The sequence below is a fragment of the Epinephelus fuscoguttatus genome, linkage group LG3 (assembly GCF_011397635.1).
Source record: "Epinephelus fuscoguttatus linkage group LG3, E.fuscoguttatus.final_Chr_v1".
In the NCBI taxonomy this organism is placed as follows: Eukaryota; Metazoa; Chordata; class Actinopteri; order Perciformes; family Serranidae; genus Epinephelus; species Epinephelus fuscoguttatus.
Window position 1 is genome coordinate 19,816,740 of NC_064754.1, and position 24,573 is coordinate 19,841,312.

A 24,573-nucleotide genomic window follows, 5' to 3' on the forward strand; every position below is an offset into this window, starting at 1 on the left:
ATTTGTACATTATTATGTAGTAGATAGAGATGGATATGTTTAAGCTTCACATTTCAACAATTCTGCAGTTAATATGTGGTTATGTTTAGGCACAAAAACCACTTGATTACATTTAGGAAAAGAACATGTTTTGGCTTAAAGTACCTGGTAAACAACAACTTTTCTTGGCACTTTTCCCAAACACAGCAACAGGTCACTGAAAAACAACATTTGGCTAAAGAGCTGTCGGAAGACGCAGCAATGACTCGCTGAAAAACTACCGGTTTTGTTGTTTGTTGGTCTCAAGTGTGGTCTGCAGCTTGGCAGGCATCTCGCCATCCACCATCCCCTCCACCTCCCAATGACAAAGTCAGCTAATATGCTAATATATCATTTCATAAATGTTGATATGAATTGTGAAGATTTTAACATATCTGGTTTGCAGAAACGTACAATGCCAATAGTCTGTTCTGGTGACTAGGCTGCACTTTTTAAACCCGGAGGCTACGTCCACTTCTTTCGTACAGTCAAAGGGTCGACCAGGAAGTCTTAGTATTTCTGTTTTTTTATTAAAAGTAAAAGGTTTTGTACTCCAAATGTAATCATTTATGTTTATGTTTTATATATCCTCATATAATATTTCACACAGATAAGTCATCCCATTTACACCTGGTGTTAACATGAAATCTGTATCTGGATATCATATCCTGTTTAGGGAAAATGCATCTGATTGTAAGGTGTAAATGAACGTAGAACATATTGTAATCAGAGTGCAATCAATAGCACAGATATAATCAAGAAATGCATTCATAAAATATATCCATAGGCAAAGGACTCCAGACGAGCCCGAGCTCAGCAGAGTAGATAAAGCAGAGCCCATGCAGCAGCAGCATCACTTTCCTTAACCTGGGACATGTTTGTTGATTAGTCTCGGCTTACTTAATTTGCATACCAAGTTGTGATATGCTCTGATGATGTGGGCTAAATCGAGATAACAAGGACACTTATTAATACCAGGTGTGAATGCAAAGGCTTGTGATCAGATATCATTATCTAGATAACCCATCCAGATACAGATCACGCTAATACCAGGTGTAAATGAGATCTTAATAGGAATTAGTCAGATCTGTGGATGGCAGATATTGACATTTAACTCTAAACAGAGCAACAAAATCAAAATCAAAAACAAAATTTCACCAGCTTCATCACTAGCTGCTGTTGAGTAGAAGTAAAATCGCTGCAACAGCTTCCGGGGGTGTCGTGTCCACATGTAAACATCTAAGTCTGACAAGTCTGAGTGCAAGCACAATGTGGTGAGAACCACTTAAAACTGAGTCACATCCTGAATGTGACTTATAGACTAAAGCGGGTGCTTCCATGATGTTTGTGTTTGCCGAAGCTGTTTGCTCACCCTCGCTGACAGATGAGCATGGCAACTGTGTTTGCACATATTAGCACAAAAACAAAGTGTCCCCAATCCTAGTTCATGAAGAGGGACACTTGAAGTGAATCACTTGTCTGTGTTTGATAAATTTAGGGTTTTTCTTTGTTGAACATATTTGTTTTTAAGTGGGTAGCTGCCTCGAAGAACAAAAGAAACAATTAAATTTCCATAAGAAATTATGAAAGTTGGTCAACAGCTAAGACAAAACCGTTTGAGAATGCTGCAGAGAAAAGTTGCAGCGGTGTGAACTTGCCAGTGTGAGCTCGACTCAAGCCGGCTGATGGTGTCACCTGCAAGTCAGCTGGTCAAATTGCCGGTGGCTGGTTTTATATGTAAAGCCTGTCACGTCACCAATCAGCTTGTAGTGAGGTCTGTTGGTCAAGTCAAAATGTGTGTGAGTGCTCTGTCCCCACATAGCCCTCTGTTTCCGTCGTCACAGCCTGCCAGTGTTGGACTGTGGGTCACTGTCGGTGCTCGCTGTATGTGCTTAGCCCCTACCCCACACACCCACACATTCTCATTGACTGATTAATTGGCGCTGGTTATCTGAATTACTGTTGCGTATTTATCATGAATGCAGTCCATCTGATGTTTATTTTGTTTCTGTTTTCATTGTTTCATCACTACTACAGATGCAACTGTAGCCAGTATCTCACTATCACTGTCCTCATTCATGTTTTAAGAAGCTACAAATTATATTCAGCCACAGAATAAGTCTGAAAAGCTGTAAATCAGACCAGAAGTACAGAAAGTTGTTGCATAGAGATGATACACTGTCTCATCTAGTTGCATTGGTGTGAACCGGCAGGTTTTTAGAACGTTGCTGAACAGTGCATTGCAAGTAGCTGCCTGCTTTAACTCGTCTCGTCATGAATCTTTGGTCTGAACTGGGCACTACGCTGTCCACTCTACACGCTAAAATATTAAATCTTTTTTTTTTTTTCATCCGCCCTCTCCAGTGGACACTGAAGTGGCAGCAGGGGTCACTTGCTAACATTGTCCTCAGTCACCCTGACCTTACTAGCCACCATGCTAACCTTAACATTAGCTACCTCAGATAATGCAAGGTGCAAACCCTCATTGGTGAGTTAACCCTTACAAATTCTTCTTTCTCTTCGTCTCTTTTCGCTCAAAATAGCAATGTTAGCATGTATAACATTTAGCCTATTAAACCAATACTTTTTTACTTACTGTTTACTTTCTGTGTACCTTTCTCTCACTTGACACCGGCTGTGTCATCACAGAAAACTCTGCTGTGATTGGCACATTGATGATTGTGGAATTGTGGGATTTGTAGTTTTGGAACAGACAGCAGCACAAGGGAAAAAGATTATGGTAGGTTTAAATCATTTACTCACAAACTGTGCTCGTAAATGATTTTTTATGTTTTCACACATCTATTTTTAGGGGCAAATACATATGAAATACTTGCACTGTTGATCTCTGTGATGACGCCCTGTGGTAAATGTATATGACTTGAAAAATAACAGGTGTAAAATGTATCATAATTTCTCGAAAATGTGGTATTCCCTCTTGAAAACAGAGCACAAAGCCATACTTAAATTCACATGATAAAAACATGAGAGATTTGGGAGCTAATAAATGTCTGCAGGCTAGAAAAGGTGAGAAACCTTCACTAAGGCAAAGAAATTCCTTTTATCACCTTCAGTGACACTAATTTGTTGTAGTGAGAGTTGGATCACAGTTGCCACAACAAGAGCACATTGAACACTGTTTGACATTAATTTCCAACAAAGCGCGGTTTAATGTTTAACAGACACCCAACTCCTCCACCACAACACAGTCCTGTTTATTGTCTCTGGTCAGTTTAATACCTTCTGACATCGAGGAAGGATCATTATTGTCCAAGTGTTTACATTCATGTAGCTGGACGGCCCTGCGACAGGTTAGAGCAAATATTGATTGTGGGCCTTACGCTGGCTTTTAATTCCAGCTGATGACCTTTGTCACCTGCAACCCTACTGCTCCTATATCCTGTCTGTGAGGCAGCCAATCAGGACAGACATCTGAACCAAGGGGCAAATTAAATCTAAAAATGGTGTGCACTGTTTTGCTATGGTTTCCAGGTTGAATGACAGGTTTCCTCGAAATGTTGTGACACGGTGTGCAACAGGCTTTCAGGGAGGTTTTTTCTTATCTGGTGAGTGTGTCAGGGGTGTATTCATTCAGCAGCAATGTGTATACAAACTGAATTCTACAATGTCTTCACTTACTGTACATACAGTCTTTGTTTTTATTTCACACTTTGGCTATGTAAACCTACATTTCTCAGGCCAGTGAAGCCCCTTTGAATTGAACTTAATTATACCCTGCTTTATAATTAAGAAGGCAGTGCACCTGTTTAACACAACAGTTCTGTTGAAATACTTAAAAAACATTTAGTTACATTTTCGCCAGGTCTTCACAACTCTAAATGTAAGAGTATACTTCGTCATGCTAGGAAACTTAATCATGGGATCATATAAAATAATTACTTTAGAAATCCAAATGAATATTTATTGGGCAGTGCGCAGCTAGTTAGAGGAAGTGGAGGTGGTGTTTTTAAAAATAAATAAATCTTCACACACTCACTGGAGCTGTAATTAGTTTGGTTTGTCCTGTCCCGCGCACAAAGTATTTTGTTCCAAAGATATTTACAGATATTGTGCATTGGTGTGTCAGCAGTGTTTAGAATATGTTCAGTATGTATTACTGTATAAGAGCAAATAAAGAAAAGTTTTGACAATAACATACTGTATATATGTAAAGGAAACATATGTGATATGATCACAAAATGTGTCAAATCATTGTGAAAAAGTCCATCATGTAAGACAAGAAACATAAAACCACATGTACAAATGCATACTGAGGATTACATACAAGCACCATACCTAAGTACTTGTACTTTACTTGAGTATTTTCATTCTCTGCTACTTTATACTTTTATTGCACAACATTTCAGAGTATTTTTGCCAACTTATGGAGCACTTGATAAACTTAATGCACTGTAATACACTGACCCAACCACAGATGTGAACTTTTGTCAGGCACACATCCCCCTGGGTAGAGGAATTTTATTTTTATTTTGCTTAAATTAAATACATTTTCACCATAAGCTGATGCAGAAAAGGCAAAAATTGATGCATACAAATTCTTCAAAAGGCAGGAAATTAAGTGTTTGACGGTCAAAATTTCGTAAAGGAGGTCTCCAAAACCTCAGTTTCATTAAAAAAAAAAAAAAAATAGTAAAGCTACCACAATAAAATGCTACTTATGTTGAATGTTTGGACCGTAATTATGAACAGCTGAGTTGGAAAAAAGCATTCATGTTAGCTTCCGACTTCATTCTTAGTCAGAGATACTGGGAATATCTGGCAAAGGTGACATCTCCCATTTGGTGTGATGAACTATATCTGGTGGCAGGTTACTATAAGAAAAAAATCTATATCAACATTAACATTGTTTGTACCTGGTTTCACTTGTTAATGAAAGTAGCAAAGCATTGCTATGCAATCTCGGCAATTTAAATTAAGTTATTACAAGAGTTTTTCATGTTCTTCCTGATCTGCTGACATGAATGCAGCGTTACACACTCATACATAACAAGTCAATAATATCGTGTGTAATATTAAAGCACTGACAGGGACACTTTGTCTGCATAATGAGCATGTTTATTTTCATATTTTCAGGTGATTTTGCTTGTCATACTTTCTTTCAATTCTGATTTTAGTCAAAATTTTGAGATTTTGAAAGCAGGCCTTTTTTACTGAATGCTTCTTCCACCATTGCTGTATTCTGTAGATAAAGGCAGCTTGTCAATGAGCTAAACACATTCAAATAAATGTGTAATTGATTTGTTATTTCCCAGACTGCTCCACAGGGGCTTTTTTATAGCATGCTGGAGATTCCAACCTTGAAGAAAACACACTTACAAAGATAATTTATGTAACACAATCATATAGAATAAGAAAGAATGTAAATCTTACATTTGTTGTGCTGAAATAAAAAATTTTAAAAACAGAAAGAACCAGAAATAATACCAGAAATCTCTAGTGTCGTTCCATCTACCTGAAGAAAGTTTGAAAAGCAGACACATCTACAGAATATGACTGTGAACTTTCATTCATGCAGCCTGCATGCACACGCGCTGCTTTCTATCTACATGTTACTTGAGGTTTTCTCTGGAAGTGATTGTGTGTAGGTGCTGTCATCTGTACCAGACTGTGTGCCAGGAGTCGGCTTTCTTTCAGCAAAGCTACTAACTGGATAATTAAGGGTGCTCTATACACTCCAATTAGCAGGCGATGGGAAGGGGAGGAGGGATCGCTCGACTGTATCCGAGGAAAACAGCGCTAAAGCGGGCGATACACATCAAATCACAGCAAAGGGCTAATGTGTGTGAGGTGAGGGCACCATGCATTACAGCCTGCAGGAGGAAATGAGGCAGGTTTCTAAATAAATACTGCCAAGGTTGCTGCTGCACTGTGGCGCATCACTGCCAAACCCGTAATCTCATACTGTTTATTTTCCCAAGTTGCTCCCTGTCTCTCTCTCTTCACTCTCTTTCTGTCTGTGTCTTTCTCTTCATGCTTTAAAGGCCTCAGAGGAATGCTGTTTACCATAACAGTCTGTGTGAGCCCATCAGAAACACCTCCAGGAGACACAGTCGAGCTCCTCCCTTTTCCTGGTCAGATTTTTTTTTTTTTTTTCATAATTCCACAGAGGAAACAACTGTGGCTGTGTTTTCTTTGCTTGCATACAAAAATCTATACATCCTGCGACTGTCTGGGGCCTGCAAACCCTTTCAAACAGGGAAATATACAGCATGCTTTTGAAATAACAGGTGGAGACATGGAGAAGCCAGCTAATCCAGCACTTCTACTTTGTATTTTTCCCCTAATATTTGCATTTTATTTGGTCAAATTAGCGGCCAAACTGCAGGGTTTTTGTAAACGCTGTACAAGAAGCCGACTGGATGTCTCTGCTACACTGCTGGTATCTTCACTGTCTCCCTTCTGACAGATGTGAGCACAGTGCCCGGATCAAATTGAGACAGATGAATCAATGGATTCACACCATCACCCCTCAAACACCCATGTCTTATGACTTCACTCCTCTGTGATTCTATTTCCATCGACTAAATGCGGGCTACGTTTAAATCTGGGGTCATGGTTATTAATTACTCGTTCGAGTTCAGCTCAAAGCCCAGGGAAGCGGGGGAGGAGTAGATGCACGGGGGGAGCGACGCCGGAGCACGCAGACAGGAACAAAGGCCTGCCACGAGGGTTCATGCCTCCCACTGCTAGAGACCCACATACTGCCGTGGCTCTGCAGACAGAGGTTAGGACCACCTAGGCAGATTTCCCCTGGGGGCTATTATCGCCCGGAAGATAAAATGATTTTCAGACAGAGGAGCTCCCACACCACACAGATGCACCGGGTCTGATACTGGCAAAAAAAATAACACTTCAAGGATGGTTCCCTTTTTCTGTAATGTAACTGTCAATCGTGTCCAAGAACAGAAGTTCTGATTCATCATTATTTTGGGGCAGAAATCAAGATGAATTTATTCATAAACTCTCTGCTTGCCAAGTGTGCTTTTTGGGGTGTCAAAAGGACATGTGTTTTTATTGTAGTGTGAACGGGAAACTACAAATTGATCAAAACAAGAAGAAATCCTCATTCATATCAACTAGACGAAACATAGGATGGGAGATTATGATTTTTGTTTATGGACAAGACAGGTGGAAAAGACCGTATCTTCATCCACAGGTGAATATCAAGACACTACATCTGAGTTCTTTACTATGCACACAAACGCTCTGATTACAAGATATTCTGATATTATTACTGATTGAAACAAGATGCTGTCGCTCATTAACTCTAATTTTATGACTGCATCTGGTGGCATCTGCAGAAAAAAAAGCATCTGACCAAAGTGTTTACATGCCCTAAGCACTGAAAGAGTCAGCAAAAATCTGAGTGTGTTAACTACTTACTCATGACTTCACCTTGATTCAAGTGGTGTATCGCAAAGTCAGCGTTTTATTTCTTGATTAAAGACAGATGAAAACAGAAATGAGATCTAAAGTCTTTGCACCCGGGACAGGAGTGATCACGACTCAAACTATGTGGACAGACACAACCATAGGTGTAGATTTCAGGGGGGAACAATAAATATAATGTGCCATTGCCCCACCCCCCACATAAAAAAATGAAACTAGCAGACGTCTTTTATTTTTGACTAAATTTAAAACATTTACACCATAAATTTATGGGGGAAAAAGGCTCAAATTAGAGTGTAAAAGTTCACCAAAAAACAGTTTGACACTCAAAATGAAGGAGTACTTTGCACATCTATTTTCAAACAGGTGTGTAGGAGAGGGACGTGAAGAATTAAACTTGTAGAAAAGATTCCCGCACACTGCCTAACTTGCAAAAATAATGATTTCAATGCTACGTTTCGGTGACTAGAACTTCATCGGGCATCTTTAAACACCTTTTCTACAAGGTGTTTAACACTCAAAATGTTCTTCCCCAAACCCCCTGTTTCATATGATTCCCCCTCTAAAGTTGAGAGACGAAACCTACAAGCTTAGGCAGAACTGTTTATCCAAGCCACTGTAAACCCAAATCTACCTCACCAATCAACACATACTTTAACACTTAGTCAACCAGATTCTGTTAAGAGTTACCACCGCTGCTGCTGCTGCTGCTGCTGCTTTGGGGCTTCAGTGACAAGTATCTGTTGCACATGTTTCTCCAAAACCCAAGTTGGTGCTTTGTCACCACTGAAAGAGGGATGATTTGACAGCTGTTGAATGAAGATGACAAAGTTTTAAGGCCAAGGTCTTCTGAGTCACGTCACTGGGCGTGAACAGGTGTCAAAAACAAGACTTGAAACCACATTGTTTGCTGTGGGCTCAGCAACCTTACAGTCAGCCTTGAAAAACTCAAGTTACCTGAACTACTTAACAAACATCTGTTACTGAGCCAAACTTCACTTCTAAACTAACTCAAGTCTAAACAGATATTTACAAATAATCGTAAAACATTTAGCATGGTTAAGTCTTTGCTTCCTTTCTGTCCTACCTATTGCCAGCTCTCAATAAACTCATCAAAGTGTAGCCTTTAGCAGCCTATAGGCCTGTGTCACACAGCTCACCTGGAGGGGCTGTATGACTTAGAAATGTGTCAGTGTAGCTGTCAGTTTGTTTACGCCTAAACCTGTCTGAAAGTAAAAGCAATGCAGGGATTGTTTATTCCTCTGTGGCATGATGTCATCTTAAGTGATATGTCACATGAAATGATCACGCGATTTACTGATTAGTCCATTGACAGAAGATTAATTGTCTGTTTTTAAGCAAATATTCACAGGTTCTAGCCTCTGTTGTGGCCCTAAATATTAACATTTGCTGGTTTTCTTAGATGTTCTATGATATGAAATTGAATATTGTTGGGTTTTGTGCAGTCAGTCCAACAAAACAAGTCATATTACATTGGTTTAGACGTCACTCTGGGCTTTGGGAACCCATTATCTGACTCCTTTCACAGATAATAAATCAAGAAAATAACCTGCAAATTAATCAATAATAAAAATCACTGTTTGTTGTAGTCTGAATGATAATAATTGACAATTACTGAAAAGGTGCTATCATTTTTTTTATTAGACACACTTGTTGAGTTGTTAAAAATATTTTTGACTATGTGACCAAGTATTTTGGCCGCAGGAGATCTGGACCAAAATCCATTTAACTTTTTAACCCTTAAATCTGCAGACGTGATGGATTAAAACCTTTATTTAATGACTTATTCACATCTCTGCGGACTTGGCTTGTTAATGAAAGTGAGAAATCGATGAGCATTCGTAAATGGATTGCCAACATATCCAACTGAATCGTTACAAAACAGAGCGCATTAATCCCCGACAGTGGAGATTTTCACATTCAGGCAACGCAGAATGTGTTATTGTGGTTTATAATTGATCTATAAAGCATTACTAAATTATTTATTAACTATTAAAAAAACCATTAGATACAACTTAAAAGTCCTTTGAGCAACAGACGTAGATTTCAATATTTAGAACGTGCAGTTTGTCCCCCCTCGATAAAAACATGGAAGTAGCAGAGGACTTTTATTTTGACACATTTAAAGATATTTACACCATGAACTGATGCTGGAAAGGCACAAATTGGTGCATAAAAATTAGGGCTGTCAAAATAATGCATTAATTTTGATTAATTCATCAAAAAAATGACACATTAAAAAAATCAATGCTGATAAATCGCGTTCTGTGGCACCCTTTGACCCGGTGCGTGGCTTTGTCACATGATGGAAGAAGATGAGACGACGCTGCTTGACCCTGTGAATGGAACATTTACATTTAAAAAACACCCCGATGGAAGTGTTGACAGGAGCACTGTTCTCTGCAATGCCTGCAGTAAATACTTTTCGTACTATCCGACTACTCCAAGCCTGAAATATCAACACGACGCAAAGCATTTAGCAGCAAACCCAAAGGTCTGGGCGAGCACGGCCTCTGATGCTAGTGCTAGCAGCCAGCCTCGTAGAGCCACACTCGACCAGGCGTTCAGACGCAAACTGAGTAATCAACTAACTAACCTGCAAAATGGACTGCAGACCAGTTTCGGTGGTAGAGGACAAAAATCCAGCAGCTTTACCACGACACATCTGCCAAAATTTATTTGAACTGAAATTTTAAAAATACATTCACAGTTTAAAATGTATGTATGTGTTAATTTAGATTTATTAATCACAGAGCATTTTTTAATCGATTGACAGCCCTGATAAAAAGTCACCAGAATGCTGGAAAATTAAATGTGTGATGCTCAAAATGTTTTGTCGGAGGACCCCCAAACCCCTTGTTTCATATGTGTGTCCCCCAGTGTGGAAACAAAACCTACACCCCTGCTCATAGGGTACCAAAAAGGCTACTGTAAAATAACCCATGTGACCTTATAACACCTGTTTTTTTCATGTTTCCCTTGTTGTTTTAGGCTGATTTATGATTTTGTGTGGTAAAACTCTTAAATGTAGTGGCTACTAACAGCTGCTTTGTAAGGGTGATGACTTAGTAATTGGCCACACAGAGGTGACGGTCCCATGTCAACTTTCTTCTTAAACTCCACCGTGAGGCTCACAGATAAATGCTGATGTGGGGGAAAAATAATCCGGGGACGCAGCTTGGAGTCATAATTTCATTTTAACTCAGAGCTTATTGGTTTCAACATGAATGAACGCACAGTGTCACACACACATGGGGGAATAAATGTGCCATGCGTGCCCGCGTGTTGTCAGCCTGTGGGAGCTGTAGGCATGGGTGGCCAGCAGGCGGGATTTATAATGGTGATGAATCCCGGAGGTCTTAGTAATTATGGCTGTCGCTGGACGGAGAGAGGAGGGAGGGAGGGAGGGAGAGGTGGTGGTGGTGGTGGAAACAACCCGGCGGAGGCATTTTATCTTAATCACAGCTCAGCTCCATTCAAATTAATTTGACAAGTTTCCCCAATCCTTATTAAAAGACGCATCTGACAAATGACAACCCCCCCCCTCCTCATCCTCTCTAAATGCCTCGTCATGAAAGAAATGTATTAAAAATATTTGAGGGAGAAGAAGAAGAAAAAAAGAGGCCACTATAAGGTTGCAAGACGCAGATATTTCCCGTAGATATTTTTCTCCCTACAGGGCGCCCCGAGCCATCCATCCCTCCCACCTCCCGAGTGTTTCTATAGTAATTTCCAGCCAATGATCAGTAGGTGTCCACATCCCTGCTTCCTCACCTCAGCACCAATCAGCCACACACAGCGACAGGAGACACGGACTGAGCAGAGAGACCAGGCAGACACACAATACAGCCCCCGGATCAAGAGGAGAGGAAACACCTAACCCCCTCTGCGATTTCCTCCCCCCCTCCGCCTTTTTTTCCCTACGACACCTTTTGGCTTATTTATGCACTTTCCAACCTTTTTTTTTTTAACGTGACAAGAAAGTCGATAAAAAATGGTCCTTTTGTTTTGAGCGCTCTGAACACACACACTCGCCTCGCTCTGCTCCGGCAGCCTATGTCTGTGCGTCTTCGCGCATCTTTGCATTATTATCCCCCCACGTATCGCTTCGCAGTAATGTGCCGTTACACGGTCGCAGGCTGGTAGCATCTTGGGAGCTCTTCTCAACAGGAACCTGGTAGGTGATGCTCTCTCTCTCTCTCTCTCACACACACACACACACACACACTGTGTGTCCGTCCATATTTTGCCGTCCACTTGCATGCGTCTTACCCCCTCTTTCCTCCTGTCCCGATTTGTGTCTTGCGTGGCCGCAAAGTGAACCAGGCAGATTAATTTTTATTGGGTTTTATCTTTTTATTTTTTTTTTTTGCACTATTGCACCGCAACTCCCCTCCTCGGATTATCTATGCATGACCTTTGATCTGAATGTCTACCACAGACCAGTCCGAGTGTAATTAATGGCATCGCGGTGCAGCAGCGGCACAATGGTTCGTCATCGGACGTGGCTTCTTCTTCTTCTTTTTTTTTTTTTACTTTTCTTTCTTCAATCTCCTTCTCGCACTCTCCACCTTTCCCCTCCCTCTCTTTCCCTCTCTCCCTCCTCTCTCTGTGTCTCTCTCCAGCTCCAAGTATTGAACATTTCTGTCTCTCTAAACTTTGTTTACAGGCTGAAAATCAATGTCCGTGACTTGATTGCCTTTGGGCTGCGTATTTCGCTCCAGGGGTGAATTGATTAAGTAATAATGACCCTGAGGAGGGCTGATCATTAAGCCAAGGAGGGTTTTGTTTACTGGTGGCTGCGGGTTGTTTTGGATGCCACGTTGACATTGAACCTCCAGATCTGGAATTGGATGGCGGATAGTGTCACACTGTGTCAAAAAAAAAAAAATAGTTTAAAAGAAACAATGTTGGATAGCTTAGTGCATGTTAGAGAAATATATTGAGACTGCACTGTCTGAATAATTTTGCACTTTAGGTTAAGGCAAATATTTACCTGCTGGGACGTGTTTAGAAGGGGATGCACTCCAGCATTCAGAGGACTTTAATAATGCCACCCAGTACAATCTCTCCAGCTCCATGTGTGTGTATTTATAATTCATTTTTTTCCGAGACAGCTGCTGGGTAGCACCATGGAAGTGATTTGAAATGCTTTAGTGTTCCAGCAATGGATCAGCTTTGGCAATTAAGAGAGAAAGCCCAGAAAAAGGTAATGGAAGTAGGGGGAGATGTGTCTAATGGGCTTTTATCTGTGGAAACCAAATCCAGACAGACTGGTGGAGAGAGAGAGAGGAAATGGAGCACCCCACCACACACACACACACACACATGCACATGTACACCTATACACACACACACACACACACACACACACACACACACACACACACACATCCTGAGGCAGCTGACACTGTAGTTGGTCTGGTCCATGATCTGGATGTAAATCCACCAGTGGCTATCTGTGCTGTCATTGAGTAAATGTAATAGAGGCTAGCCATGAATGAATACCAGGTGCTCTTAAGAGGCTGGACAGTCATGTTTACATGGATGGGCCACCTCTACTATTTGGATTAGATGAAAAAAATGTGAAAATATTTAACTATGTTCCTCCTGGCACCCAAAGCAGATTATTTTTAAGAGCTTATATTGCAGGCCTAAGGTGGAAATCTTTGTGTTTGTAGCTGCTGCTGTCATAATCTGAATCCTGGTGGGGCTCTCCTGCTAACTTTTCAAAATAGTGATATTTTGGATTGAATATTCAGGTTCTGTGTTTTGATGAAGTATCCCCATGTGTATTAAAATGTATTTATTCATTCTGTGAAGTAGCTGATTGGACTTTCTTCAAAATATGTAACAATAGTTTGACAAGACGTCTAAAATAAATTGTTGAAAGTGTGGCATCTTTTTTGAAGCATGCTAATTTCCTTTTCCCCCATTATAATAATGACATGTCGGTCTGTCACAGCTATCACGTTACTGTCACCAGATGAAGATCAGTTCTGACTATTTGTGATAGTTCCATTAGAAAACGCAGGGCGTAAACAATGTGCCAGAAGATTCTTCAAATGTTCGGATGTTGTCTTCAGAGAAAAGCTGAAGCAGAGAAATGAAATCTGTTTAGAATGAAAACATTTGCCTCTTTTATGTGTAACTGTTGTTTTTTTTTGTTTGTTTGTTTGTTTTTATGCTTTTAGCACTGGAGAAGATAAACCAGGATGGTAACACACTGTTCGTAACCAGCTCCAGTTCGACAAAGGCCACTGTAACCTCACTCTCTTCTCCTGAACATTGACAACCATTCCTCAGCCATGGCTAACATAAACAATGCGCTTTGCATTGAAAACGGACAGAACGCAGATGTGTCTCTCTTACAAAAGGATAATCTTCAGGATGGTGGATTAAGCCAGCTTTTGGATTATAACGCAGAAATGGAAAGGTACAGGTCTTTTGCAAACTTTTATAAAACCAATGGGGCATTTCCACAGACTGCTAAGATTGCCCGCATCACAACGCCCATTTTTCCCAGTGCTAGAATTGGCATGTCCCCTTGGAACTGCGATAACGCCATGCTCTGGGGAAGGAAATCAGCGGCAATAAACCCTAATAGGACCAGCATGCATAGAAATGACTCCCAGAGGCCGGGGAAGCCTGGCGTGCCGCCAGAGACGCTGCAAATGGCAAATAATAATTTCCTCTCTACCTTATCCCCCGAACACTGCAGACCTTTAGCAGGAGAATGCATGAACAAGCTGAAATGCGGCGCTGCTGAAGCAGAGATAATGAATCTCCCAGAACGCGTTGGAACTTTTTCCGCTATCCCGGCTTTAGGGGGCATCTCATTACCTCCCGGGGTCATCGTCATGACAGCCCTTCACTCCCCCGCAGCCTCAGCAGCCGTTACAGACAGTGCGTTTCAAATTGCCAATCTGGCAGACTGCCCACAGAATAATTCCTCGGTATCCAGTGGAAACCCAGCGAAGAAGAAAAGGAAAAGGTGTGGGGTCTGTGCACCCTGCAGGCGGCTAATCAACTGTGGTGTCTGCAGCAGTTGTCGGAACCGCAAAACGGGCCACCAGATCTGCAAATTTAGGAAATGTGAGGAGCTGAAGAAGAAGCCAGGCTCGTCGCTGGAGGTGAGAACCGGGGCTCTGCTTCCCCTTCTTTTGTTATTATCCCCTTGCACTCCAAAGCATTAACCTTTTCATCCAGTCACGTTCTAAGCCCTTGAAAATTGTTTCCATGCCCACCCATGCCTGAACATCCCCCCGGCTTCTCAAATCTGCCTACCCGCCTAGCCTAATTGGCAGTAATTAGGGGTGTTTGTGTGGAGCGCAAGCTGAGCTTGGCTCAGACACCCCTAATTGCTGCCAGTCAGGCTGGGGCTGGAACGCATCCGAACAACCCCGAGCTTGGCTCTGCTCCAAGCAGGGCTGGGAAATGGTTTTCAGCAGAGAGCCATCCCTCTCTGCACCCGGTCATTTTAACCAATTATGGAAACCGTCTCTGGATGGGGAGAATCAATATCCCACAAAGCCTCAGCCTCCGACCACCAAGAGATGGTGAGAGTGATGGCAGGGCCGCTGATGGCGTTTCTCAAAACATACCCCAAGTTTTGTGTGGGGAGGGGAGCGAAACACCCAGACCGATCCTCTCCCACTGATCCTGTATGAATTGATTGTGCATATACAGTAGGGTTGAGATGAAATCATTTCATATTATATTTTGCATCATTATGGCCAATTATGGATCAATTTGGGGCATGATGCATATCAAAAAGGGTGCAGAGGCAGAAAAAACACACTGTCACTTAGGAAAGAGATACATATTGAGCACTGGCTTAATTGACAAGTAGCAAGAGGCTTCATTAGGACACAATCAGAGGGCAACGTTGTTTTTAAAGGTTCATTTTAATTGATTTATTTAGTCGCTGACATTTGGTTATCAAAGGCAAAGGCAGAATATGAATGTTAACTTGCAAATATGGTTCTCTTTACCCTGAGAGGTTGAACTTCACTGACTTAACATGAGCTTGTATGGATGAGTCACCAACAAATGCAACCTGAGGGCCTGATGATTTGCTCATTAATTAAGTAATTACATAGAGAGGAAAAAGAGGTTAATTATAAAATATTACCTAATCTACTGATGGAAAAACACCATGTATGGACTCCTTTGTTCATTATGAATTTGTGGCATCAGATTGTCTCAGTCTTGTCTGAATCTGTGATTGATTTTTTTTTTTTTTTGGATGATATTTTTTGTGGATAAGTCTTTAAGTTCATTTCGGTGTTTCAAAATGTAAATATCACCTGTGCCTGCTGCTTTTCAGTGATCAGGAAATTCTGGAAGGATTCAAAGTAGATTGAGTTTGTACCTGAATGCAAATGTTGCAGCTTGTTTGACCCACTAGTGTTGACGAGCTCAACGTGACATAACATATTATTATTTATTCATGTGATTCTCATCATTTGTCTCATGTACTCCACAATCTAGTGCTACATGGAGGATTTCTGTCAGTTCAATCCCGGTTTGACAGCCTGCCATCCACAGCTAATATCCCTGATTAAAATCTTAGTAACTTTTAATGATTTTGACAGGAGGCCCAAGCATCAAAAGCTTCTCCACTTTGCAACTGAAACAGAAATTGAGGGGCTAAATTAAGTCTGTTTTTTATCTCTTTAACCTCTAACAGTGGGTCAGTTATTACAAACACACTTTGTGCAAATGAGTACTGTTCAGACCTACAGAGCTTTGTTTTAAATGTAGAAATTTAGAGGTAGGATCGCAAAGTTTCCAAAAGTTTGTACGAGGATGCATGTTGGTAAAGATCTGAAATTAGTGTCTGCATCTTGAATTAATTAAGACTTAGACAGGTCAGTGCACTAGGATCTAGAAAAACTTGATTTTAGACACTACCTGAAACAAGGTGACTTACAAAGTGAAAAAGTACCCAGCTGGCCACCAACATCGTTAGACACTGATATTTGGTTGAATTTAGGTTGTGATGTTTGGTGACCAAAATTCAATGTCAGTAGGACGTCTAACGCCAACGTCAATTTGACACAGAATACTGACGACAGATGGTGTTGATATTTTGTTGGTTTTAAGTCGTGATAAGTCCAATCCAACATCTTCCAAACGTCAAATGCTGTCATCCTGATGTAGAATAATGACATTTGGTTGTAAGGTACGGAGAACGAAACCCAATATCTGCAAAGCGTCATAATGTTAGTGTCCACAGGGCGTGAAAACTTCGTCAACCCAATTTTTATCCCAACCAAAATTCAACATCTGTCCAACGTAAGACTCCAACGTCATTCTGACATCATATTGACACAGGTGCCAGCTGGGTAGAAACATCCATCATTTTTCAATTGCCTTAGAAAAATTGAACTTGTAGGACTCAAAATAAAGACATTAAGTGACTTGATGTAGGTTATTTCCATTTGGTGCAGCCATAAAAACCATAGTGTTACATTTTACTTAGTATTTTGTCCATAGCTAGCCAAACTGAGTGTGGAACATGCTAGGGCTGGGCAATTATCAATGTTATATCAATATCGTGATATGAGACTAAATATCGTCTTTGATTTTGGATATCATAATACCATTAGTGTTGTCTTTTTCTGCTTTTAAAGGCTGCATTACAGTAAAGTGATGCCATTTTCTGAACTTATCAGACTGTTCTGTTATTTACCGTTACCCACTTTGTAATTAAATCAACATTACTGATACTTATCAAAAATCTCATTGTGTAAACATTTTGTAAAAGCACCAACAGTCAACCCTACAATATTGATGCAATATCGATATGGAGGTATTTGTTAAAAAATATTGTGATATTTGATTTTCTCCACATCACTCAGCCCTAGAACAAGCTGCTGAAGATATGTAAGACTTTCCATGCAGCATGGAAACTTCTTAACAGGGGAAATTATTGGGAAACCAGGGTTTAAGAGGTTAAATAAAGGGGTCACTGATGGGTTATAGGTCGGACATGTAAAACCATAATCGGAAGCTGGTTTAATGTTGACTCCTCATATCATGTACTAACAGGTGTCCCCAAACAGGTGTCCAGGAAGCTGGCCTCTCATTCATAATGCATGGGTAGACTCACTTTTGGAAAACATCCATTTGCAAAGACGGTTAGAATTACCAAGGGTGTGAAAACCCCTCAAACAAATCCACACTTGCTTTTAAAAGCTCCTTCACTGAGTTCAGTAATTCATATTATGGACTTCTCCAGCAGTAATTGTTATTTTTGACTCTGCATCTGTAATTACGGGCGCACCTTCTGCTACGGAAATGGGTTTTGAGTTTAAAGGCATCTTAAAGGTGTGAAGTTGTTCCCCTGCTTTGACAAACTTATACGTACATTAACCGCGAGTGCTTTTTTTCAGCTTGTTGGTGGTGCTAATGGTTGCTCACAGCTGAGTGGCGTTTGATTGAGAGGTGTGAAGAGTCAGGTGCTGAAGTTAGTTTAGATGGTGAATTTACAGCCCGTGTGTGCAAAACTACACGTGAACAGCAGCACGTATGCACACAAAGATGTGCACAAACACACTCATACTCACACACTCACAAACAAACACACGCCAAACATGAGCTGAGTGTACCTTTTGCCTTGGAAGAGACGATAAGCTACTGGCAGCCAGTTAGATTTGGCTGTCAGTGTTTTCCACATGGGAATCACCCTGAACTAATTATATCTTAAGCAGCGGTGGAAAATGCAAATCAGAATTTTACTCACACCCCTGAAATCGGAGAGCCAATTTAATCTAATACCCCCTTTAATTTAGCGCGCTAATGCAAGGCCCTAGAGAATTGCCCTGTGTCACTGCTGTGCTGTTCTGCAGCAGATTCTGCTCTTTCTCTCTCTCTCCGTCTCTGTGCTGCTCTCAGGCTCCAGGATGGATTAGTCTGGCAGAGGAATCTCATCTAACCTAACATTTCCCGAGCAGTTACCTTTGCGTAGCTTGAGCTCCTATGGCTCAAAGGTCCTTCATTAACTTTCAAATGCAATAATACTCGTATGTGGGCAAGCTGTGTCTTCACCTCTGTTTACTTCACCTGTTTACCTGCAGGAGGACTCATGAAAAAGGGGCCTTATTCTCTTCCTAAATTCTGTAAATGTAAAACTTGCCCTTGCCAGCTTGTGTTGCTCAACAGATTGATGTGGCACTAAAATTGACATGGTGTGAGGGCATGCACATGTCCTTATCGCCTCCTCTTGCAGCATTTCCCCAATCTTCCTTCGCTTGTGGCCCCTTAAAATGACCATCAGTGTTGTCATGATTTGTGAGCAGTTCAGCCAAACATCTCATTTGAATGATTTTTTTTATGCCTGAAGCGGTGAAAGTACTTCACATGAAAAAAAAGCTCAAAATTACAGAATAGTCAGAAATAAATTATCAGAATTGTGTTAATTATCTTGTGACCCTTCAGATTTATCTTGGGACCCTTTAGGGTGTTCTGAGGTACTTGGTATTCAGCATCCAACAAGAGGCTCAATGGTAAGACCAGGGCTACAGCTTACAGTTATGCTCATTGTCAATTAATCTGTGGATAATTTCTTGATCAATCGATGAGTTTAGTCTAGAAAATGTCAGAAAATGATGAAAAATGTCAATCAGTGTTTCCCAAAGCTCAAGATGACATCCTTAAATGTCCTGTTTGTCCACAACCCAAAGATTTTTGGTTTACTGTCGTAGAGGAGTAAAGAAACCAGACAACTTTTACATTTAAGAAGCTGGAATCAGAGAATTTTTACTTTTTTTTCTCCTACAAATGACTCAGACAATCAATTAATAGTTGACAGCTACTGGATTAATTGATAAACGGTTGCAGCTCTAGGTAATGCCATGCTTTGAAATACTCTAATAATCTTTAATTCGATGCCACTGCAGCACCACAGTGAGGTTAACGTTGACTTCTTAGCTCTTTTCAGAGTTAATAATACAAGTTTATTCCAATTTCAGCAGGTTTTATTTCAGTATAATTCAGTTTATTGGAGGTAATTTCATATTTATGAGTTAAGCTAATGTAGTGCTGCGTTCATGAATCGTTTTAAGTAACAGCTCAACAGGTTTAGCCTGTCAAATATTTTTTGAGGTTGTCGCTCAGACTTTATAACAATCTTTCACTGAAACATCTTGAGTTCCTAAAGTTTATAATCTTCCACTAACAGTGTCACAGCGAATGCGATTTTGATATTAATGGTATGAATGTAAACATGACTGACACTGAGACAAGTGGAGCTCCGGTGTTAATGTTCTGACATAAAACAATACTACTGGAAACAGAGGAATAAAGACTCCATAGCTAACAGTAAAGGTTTTATAAATTTATGAAAGACCGAGGAGGGAAGTGGAGTTTATTCCAATATTTGCTAAGAGTCATATCTGTTTTTGACTGTGTTGTGCAGTCAGACATTGCCATTATTAAGTCTGAAAAGTCTGACCAGAGTTGTGACATCATAAAGGAAACTCAATCTAACATCCTTCCAAACATTTCCTACATGTGGATTTGAGGTGTACAGTCTGCATGTATAATTTATGTAGGTTTTGCTTGTGAATGACTCAATAATGTGGACTTTCCATCAGGAGTTTGGTGCCTACAGACAGGTGTCTAAAACATCCTCCTTAACTATATAGTTTGACAGAGACATAATCATAAATCATAGGATTTCGAGTGCCTGCTTGTTGACTATATTGACAGGAGCACTTTGACTTTAACAGCACTTTTGTTTTTGACATTCATATTACCGCAAAGACAAAGCAACACCCTTGAAATAACATCCAAAGAGGCTTCCGTTTGATTAGCAGCATAACACGGCGTAAAAAAGCAGGGAAAGGGCAAAACAAATCTAATTGAACAGATTCCTACTTTCAATTAACAAATGTCAAAGGCCAGCATCAAGTCATGTGCAGTAAAACAGCATCCTGGAGTAGGGGGATGTTCTTTCTCTCCCTGCGCTCTTTGTGCAGGGTTGATATGACTACATAAAATGGGTGAGATGAAAAGGTGGCATGGCTGCCTAGAAACCTTTGCTATTGTGATAAAAGACAAGGCCCAAAATGGTAGGAAGCAGGACCTTGAGGAAAATAGCTTGGATTCAGCCCCTTAATGAGAGCACGGGAGCCAAATAAGCAACGGCAGCCAGGTCTAATTTGTTTTAGGTGTGCTCAGAATAGATAAGGACAAATCTGTGGCCTTCACCCCCTCCCCCAAACCTTTGCCTCCCTGGAGATAACACTGAGTGCTGCCAGCCAATCTCCGTGGGCAAAGGAGAGGGGGTAAAGAAAAAAAAAAAAATGAAGAAGGAAAAGCCTGAGGGACAGACGGCCTTTAGATCTGCAGATCTCTAACTTACTGGATTTATTCAAGCTTTAAAACTGCAGATTAATTTGGTCGCAGAGGTCTGGGGGAGTGTGAAAAAAAAAAGAAAAATGAGGCCGTACGCCGCTGCGCATCTCAACCTAAAGGGCAACCTTAAGCTCCTGTCAAGACAATAGGATTTTGCCATCTGAACCAAGATGCAGACCGCTTAATTATACACATCTTCCCTGCAAGCTACCCTCAGCTACTTAAGAGCATGGGCCCCCTTATTCATTGTCATGCCCTTTTTCCCCTAGATTGGTCGTGCCGTGTGGATTTTCTGTCAGCTTCCATTTGCACCGTGTAGCTGTCCTCCTCAGGCCTTTGCTGTGCTCGGAGAGGCACAACCGCACGGCACTGTTAAAGAATTCATCGTTTTTGCCACTGCCACCAATTAAGGCCAAAGCGTAATCGGAGGCGTCTGGACGATGCCCTTACATTATGTGGTCTGTCGCCTCCCCTGCCCCTGTTTGATTTAACATCCCTGGTTCAGTGGTGAAAGAGAACTCATTGCCATTGTCTTTATTATAGTGCGAGGAGGGAGAGAGAGAGAGAGAGAGAGAAAGAGAGCGGGGGGAGGGAGTTGGGGGGTAGAAAGCAGCCCAGCGGAGGATGGACAGCGTGAAAGAGCAGGTGCGGGAGGACGTTAATGTGTGGCACTTTAAATTTTAAACAGATGAGAATCAATTATTGATGCTGACTCTGGCTGAGAAGTTAAAAGGTATCTCGTCATTACTGAGAGCCTGTATGAAAAAGTGTGAGAGAAAAGTCTTCAGCAAATGCATCGTGGGTTTGTGATGAGCGCAGAGCATCGCAACGGGGTGTTTTTTGTTCCACATAACAATGATGTGATTTGGACTTATTTAGATTTGTTCACATATTTTATGTGTTGGCTCTAATGCAACGATTAAACTGAAAAAAAACAAAACAAACAAGGCTGTCTAAGCGAGGCTGTGATCACGTGACCTAAGCACTGCAGGCTGTCTGCCCCATGGATGTACGAAGAGAACTGAAAACAGCGTTGGCAGCGGGGTCTCGTTCATTCCTGTAAATGTTGCTAAGTGGCAAATGAAGCCAAAAAATTAGAGTTCTTCGGTAAATGATTATCGGATCTTCCACATAGTTGGGTCCATAGAGCGAGCGCACCAGAGACTTTCACTGTCCAAGCAGATGACCTCTGGTTTAGCCCTCTGCTAACTTGAATGGGAACGAAAATGATTTTTCTTCTAGACTTTCAAAATGTTTCAAAATTTCCCGGGGATTGTGATAAAAAAAAAAAATCTGTCCAAAATGTACTCGCTTTCACAGTGTAATTCTATGGGACAAAGTCTTTTTTGGCCCAATCGCATTACATGACAGACCTGAAAGTTTTAATTCCGCAGTTTGGCCACTACATCAAAGACTAGCACTGTTCCTGGGAGCTTGGTCCTCCCTTATATAATGGAAGCAAAGATGGAAGTCAGGTGACGTAGTATTAAGAGTGACAAATCCACGTAGGGAGGCGGTCAGGGTGCTGGTTGGGTCAAAAAACTACAGGACTTTGACCCAGGAGACTGCTTATTGTGTCCTGTGAGAAACCAGAAGTCAGTGTTGAGTTTAAGTTATGTATGTGCGTCATGTCATTGCAATGGTCAACCCTGACTCTTTGGCTAAACCGAACAAGTAGGGGCTATCATACAAACCTTTGTATGATGATACGTCTTCTTATTTCAACAGAATAAATCTGTCCTTTGACTTTGTTTTAGCTGCACTATATTTAGCAAGGTGCCCATATAGTAACAATGCAGGCTGGTTCGTTCAACCCACTGCTATCCACTCTGATGTAGGGAGAAGGCTTTAAGAAGACAGGATTGTGGCTTTAAACCGTAGATCTATTAAGTGAGCTTCAGTGATCAACTACAGTTCTGCATTTTAAAAAAATGTATTTATTAATATTTTCCCTTTTGACCACTAATAATAATCACTTCCTCCCGGATTTCTGGATTTTTGTAGGCTTTTTTTTTGTTTGTTTGTTTTTGCAATGAAATTGAGAGGGCAAGTGAAAATTGCAAAAATAGTTGTGATGCTGTATCAGATTCCCATTATTATGAACATTCAGTTATCAGGCGCTAACGTGCAATAGCTGCACAGTGAAGAAGCTTACCAAGAAGAGAAAAACATTTGGTGTTGGGACTGAAATGAAAGGGTGTCATCTTAAAACACATCACCTTTAGACTCGTAAAAGACTTGTCCATGACTCGTCCATATCCATGTGTCAGACTCAGACTCGTCCATGCTTCAGACTTATACCTTCATACAAACATTGTTTAACCATTCCATCTAACATTTTTGGTCATTGGTAAATACAGTACCTGGTAGATCCAAGTCGTATAAGAGTCAGGTTTCTAATTACAAGACTTTTTGCTTTAACTTTATGTACAACACAGAGCTGTCAAGATTTAGTGTTGACAACTTCTGCATGAGCAGAGTCATGTGGGTTTTTTCTGGCAGTGGATTTAATCAATTTATGAGCAGTTAATACAATCACCATTGCTTTGCAATCATATATGTATGTATGCAGCTAAGAGGAACTGAAATAATCGCTAAGAGGGCAACAAGTTACCATCCAACTCATAATTTGGGGTTAAAATAGTCCTTTAATTCTAAGGTACCGATAATCTGCTCTGTATATGATTTGTAATTCAGTCTCTCCTACTCTCTCAGTCAAACACTGATCTCTGTAACGGACCCTATATAACAGTTCTTCTATTGATTTCTAACATTTTTCCTCAAGTCAAACCTCAAAACTGTCCTCACTGCTCACAGCACTTGATTCCTGCCATAGGTCTGGTTGACATGATGCTTCAAGTTGCCTAAGATGATAACGACATCATTCACTGACTGTAGACCAGTGATTTTCAGGAGCCATTATTTACAATATATTTCCCATCACTGCTGAAAGTTTTTCTAAAGCATACTCTGAGTTTTTGGATTGATTTCCTGCCCTCTAAGAAGCTACTTTTCCAGTGTTTGCAGAGACCTGAAACTGGTTTGAAATAGGTAATCCATCTTAATAGAACTTCTGGTCTGCTCTTAAAGTGACCTTATCAGTGCATGATAATGCAGTTATAAACAGGAACTTTAATTAAACTCTTCCTCGTTGGTACAAGTGCTTATACAAATCTCTGCTATCCAAAGTTTTAGACTCAGCTGCCAAAGACATTTCACATGTTCGAGCTAAGGTTCAACTCAAACCAGGAGACAAACAATAAGTAAACACTGATGTCATGAATAGAGTCATGTTAATTTAATTGTGTCTTGGACCGCGGACCCTGTCAGTTTGTTTGACCATATGTATTACAGGTATATTCACGTGTATACTCAACCAGTTCTCATCCCCAGGGCGTAATATACGGCAGCTTGGTCAGTGGCCTTCGGTGTCTGATCCTGATGCATAAGACACCATTTTCGCATCTTTAAATCCCCTTTTCCACTGGATAAAAAAACCCCACTAACATCTGGCTTTTGTATTTGATGAGAAAGGTTACAATCATCAGCATTCATTCCTAAGACAAACGACTCTGTAACAGTCATAGGCATTTAACGCCCCTAGCTCCGATCAGCTCTGATTAGCAGTTATGGAAATATGACAGCCAGGTGGGCATGCAATTTTTCACCCTGCTGTCCATATCCGTTCAAGCAGCGCTCAAACATCATTCAAAATCAGTCAGCACCAAAAGAGAGACTGAATAAGCAACAGATATTAAA

At 40.8% G+C, this 24,573-nt stretch overlaps 1 protein-coding gene and 1 long non-coding RNA gene across 2 annotated transcripts in view; one reads left to right on the forward strand and one right to left on the reverse strand.

Moving 5' to 3' along the window:
• LOC125885388 (uncharacterized) overlaps positions 1 to 24,573 on the reverse strand; it is a 173,609-nt gene that overhangs the window by 17,514 nt on the left and 131,522 nt on the right. The window lies entirely within an intron of this gene.
• cxxc4 (CXXC finger 4) overlaps positions 11,285 to 24,573 on the forward strand; it is a 35,953-nt gene continuing 22,664 nt past the window's right edge. Inside the window, exons 1-2 of the mRNA XM_049570877.1 lie at positions 11,285 to 11,626; positions 13,644 to 14,582. Coding sequence (XP_049426834.1) covers positions 13,758 to 14,582 — 825 coding nt within the window. The 5' untranslated portion in view covers positions 11,285 to 11,626; positions 13,644 to 13,757. The remainder of the gene's footprint in view (positions 11,627 to 13,643; positions 14,583 to 24,573) is intronic.